Below are 1,237 nucleotides of genomic sequence, written 5' to 3'. Positions count from 1 at the left end.
CTGACTGTGCTGATGGACCCTCCCTCCGCAGGGAGCATCGTGGCCATAACCGTGACAGTCATCGTGGTGGTGGTGCTTTTTTTTGGGGCGGCGGCATACCTCAAGATCAGGTAAGGCTGGTTTTGGGGTGCCTGGCTGGGTGGGGGTGCTTGAGCCACAGTCCCATCCATCCGTCCCCTGAGGCCGCAGCCTCTCTGGCCATCACAAGGGTGATGCTGAGGGGCAAAGCCCTGGGGAGATGCCGTCCCCAAGCCTGGCAACATGCAGCCTCTAGTCCCCGTGCGGCAGCATTTTCCACCACCTCCGTGTTGAAAAGCAGGGTTTTTTTTTCTCCTTCTGCAGCAGCCTCACTCAAATGCCGGTGACGCTGTTCGGCACAGTCATAACCAGTGATTACCCCTGGGGCAAGCTGCTGCCACGGGTCTTGCCGTGACTTAGACAATAAACAGCAGCGCGACCGAGCAGCTGTAACGAGGCTTTGCCAACAACTGAGACGAGCAAATGCCTTGTTTTAATTCCCCAGCGTGTCCCAGGCTGGTCCAACAGGGGTAAAATCCTGCCTGGACTGATTTTCTGTCCTGGTGCATCCCGCTAAAACGTCCCAAAGCTCGACCTAGTGAGGACTTGCACATTTTTTTTTTTATTTTTTTTTTTTTTTCCTCCACGGTAAAATAACTAATAAAGCACCAAAGCAACCGGTAACACCGGGCGGTTTGCTTTCCCCTGGCAGGCACTCCTCCTACGGCAGGCTTTTGGATGACCACGACTACGGCTCCTGGGGCAACTACAACAACCCTCTCTATGACGACTCCTAGCAGGGATGAGGGGGGGAAAAAAAAAAAAAAAATTCCTTAATTTATAAGCGCTTCTGCAGCAGAGCATCCGCCGCCAAGGAGATGCCCGGGTACCGAGCCAGCGGCGCGGGCAAGATTACGGCGGGTCCGGCGGATCACAGGCAACCGGAGGGCAGGCAGGCAGCGCCCGTAATAAACCTGAGTTTTGGCCTCTGCGTAGGAAACTGTGGGGCACATCGGCTGCTTGGTTTGTAGGCAAGGGAACCCGAATTCCCCTGGGGGGAAGGGGTTGGGGAGGTAAAGGGAGAGGGTGGGAGGTTCAGCCAGGGCCGTGGCATCCTTTGAAATGCTGCTGCCCCACAGCTTGGGGGGGATGGCACGGGGGCTGCTGGGCCAGAGCTGGCAGCGTGTGGGGGTCTCCCATGCTCTCACAGGTCCCCTTC

The 1,237-nt window shown here is 56.9% G+C and overlaps 1 protein-coding gene across 1 annotated transcript in view; it reads left to right on the top strand.

The window, feature by feature from the left end:
- The window catches only part of LOC118451911 (prostate androgen-regulated mucin-like protein 1 homolog), a 22,224-nt gene extending 21,409 nt beyond the window's left edge, over positions 1-815 (top strand). The window contains exons 4-5 of the mRNA XM_035890715.1: positions 32-110; positions 731-815. Of these exons, the coding sequence (XP_035746608.1) occupies positions 32-110; positions 731-815 (164 nt within the window). The remainder of the gene's footprint in view (positions 1-31; positions 111-730) is intronic.
- The last annotated feature ends 422 nt before the right edge of the window (positions 816-1,237 follow it).

Source organism: Egretta garzetta, unplaced genomic scaffold (genome assembly GCF_000687185.1).
Source record: "Egretta garzetta isolate BGI_Z169 unplaced genomic scaffold, ASM68718v1 scaffold1663, whole genome shotgun sequence".
NCBI lineage: Eukaryota > Metazoa > Chordata > Aves > Pelecaniformes > Ardeidae > Egretta > Egretta garzetta.
Note: the sequence above shows the minus strand (reverse complement) of the source record. Positions and strands in the feature narration are given on the sequence as shown.